This window comes from Dreissena polymorpha, chromosome 1 (genome assembly GCF_020536995.1).
Source record: "Dreissena polymorpha isolate Duluth1 chromosome 1, UMN_Dpol_1.0, whole genome shotgun sequence".
NCBI classification, from domain to species: domain Eukaryota; kingdom Metazoa; phylum Mollusca; class Bivalvia; order Myida; family Dreissenidae; genus Dreissena; species Dreissena polymorpha.
In genome coordinates this window covers 196839564-196841512 of record NC_068355.1, presented here as the reverse complement: position 1 = coordinate 196841512, position 1949 = coordinate 196839564, and the positions used below count along the sequence as shown (strand labels likewise).

The following is a 1949-nucleotide window of genomic DNA, read 5'->3' as shown; positions in this document are numbered from 1 at the left end:
TATTATCCGTTTATGCAAATATCTATTTTACTCTATAAATAAACATGTTTATTTATAGATCTTCGTCTTGAGTGTTGCAGAGTCATATATTACCCAACTGACCAGAGGCCTTACTTACAGGGTGCAGGATCACGTGACTTTGTTAGGTTCCCAAGTAAACGTTAATGGATGTAAACACACCGGTATGTGCTGCTTTTTCAGAGGCCTTAAATACAGGGTCAAGTGACTTTGTTTTGTCCCCAATTAAACGTTATAGTAGGCCTGTATGCGTACAACACCGTGTCACCTTAATTTCAAAATCACACATTTATTAAAGGTGTGGAATAATTCCAATAATTATTACCAAATTTCCAAAATCAGATCCAGCATATGTGATAAATGTTATTAAATACATGTATGCAATTATGTCAAATAGTGTTAACAGTTTCGTCGGCATTTTGCTGCTGGTGGTATAAAGATTTTGTCTGCATCGGCCTCTAGCTTCAAAACAGGCTGGTGCCTTGTGTTGCCTTACAGCAAAGCAGGCTCATCAGTTCTGCGCGGAACTTCGAGCCGCTGAACACATAGATGGCAAAGTTGAAGGTGGCGTTGAAGTAGATGAGCAGAAGGGAAACATCGTAAAGGAACCTAATGTACTGGAAGTCGTACCTGGCTGTGTAAGGATCAACTGACTCGAGCGCCAGGAGCTTCTCCCTCTGGTAGGGAAAGTACAAAAAACAGACTAACACTGGTGTCATTGTGACGAAGAACAAGACGCATAGTCCAATCAAGAGAATCGACACTGGACGCGTGTCGCGTGCCTGACCGCAAATGTTCATCCGCTGACGTCTTGAACGGGAACGCGCGAGCTGCACTACGATGATGACGTTGCCAATGAGAAGCAGCAGGATCGGCAAGCCGAAAGTGAACGTGAAGGCGATCCATCCGTAAACATAGAAAAATAGGTCTTGATATCCCTTCGTGTACGGATTGCATTTCCAGCCCGTGTATTCATTCATATCAAATATCACTAGTAGTATGATATTAATTCCGAACACGGCTAGCACAATGGTGACGATGATCAACCCAGCGTTTCGTGGGGAACAGCCCAGTCTCACTTTATGTGGGAAGAGCAAGCAAGCTGTTCTCTCGAGCGTTACAGCCACGATCAGCCACGAGGAGAGCTGGATGCTGCAGTTTGCAAGGTAGATCATCGCTTTACACCCGGGGTTACTCAGCGACGAGATGTCAATGCCCCAGATATAGAACACCCACCTTGGCATGGGATCGCAAAACAAGCTGAATGTATCTGAAAGCGCCAGAGCAAACAGGAACACCGCCGTTGACGTCATCTTCTTCTGACGAAGCAGCACGAAAATAGTCATAGCGTTTCCTATCGTTCCAATGGAAATAAAAATCGGCGGGATCACCCTCCAGAGCAGCACCCTCGTGTTTTCATAGTAACCGACCGGCGGATCCTCCCATTCAGAAACGTTTGATGACGTCGCGTGGAACGTCTTCTGTTCTGTAACGTTTATCAAAGTAACATTACTAGCAAACTTTGTAGTTGCATCCATAGTTTCCTAAGTTTCGATTTTTTTTTTCTTTCAAAACTCTTTTGATTGAACAAGTTTTAACAATTTATTTGTATCGCGCCACTTTTCATTTTCGGTCAGGCACCTATGCCATTCGCGATCTCTGATCTGAGATTTCTCTTCTATGAAAGTACTGGTAGTTGTTCATAAATTCTCAGCAAATAGCGGATCTGGTTCTGCCTAGATAATTCCTTTAGGTGTAGTTTGCCTGATGGCTGTGTCATCTATGTTTAGGTTTTTAATCTAGTGGGGAAAGAATTAATCATTTCATACGGTTACGGTTGTGATCAAAAGGTTAAAGGTGCCTTTTCACGCTTTGGTTAATTGACAAAATTATTTAAAAAAAAACTGATTCAGATTCGCAAAATTTTGTTG

General features: G+C 42.7%; 1 protein-coding gene across 1 annotated transcript; it reads right to left on the bottom strand.

The window, feature by feature from the left end:
- Positions 1-482: 482 nt before the first annotated feature.
- On the bottom strand, positions 483-1556 carry LOC127865637 (galanin receptor 2a-like). Its single transcript, XM_052405551.1, has one exon. It carries the CDS (start codon positions 1554-1556, stop codon positions 483-485), a length of 1074 nt encoding a protein of 357 aa, XP_052261511.1.
- Between the last annotated feature and the right edge of the window lie 393 nt (positions 1557-1949).

Coding starts and splice junctions, on each gene's coding strand:
- LOC127865637 (XM_052405551.1), bottom strand. CDS start 1,556: ATGGATGCAACTACAAAGTTTGCTAGTAATGTTACTTTGATAAACGTT.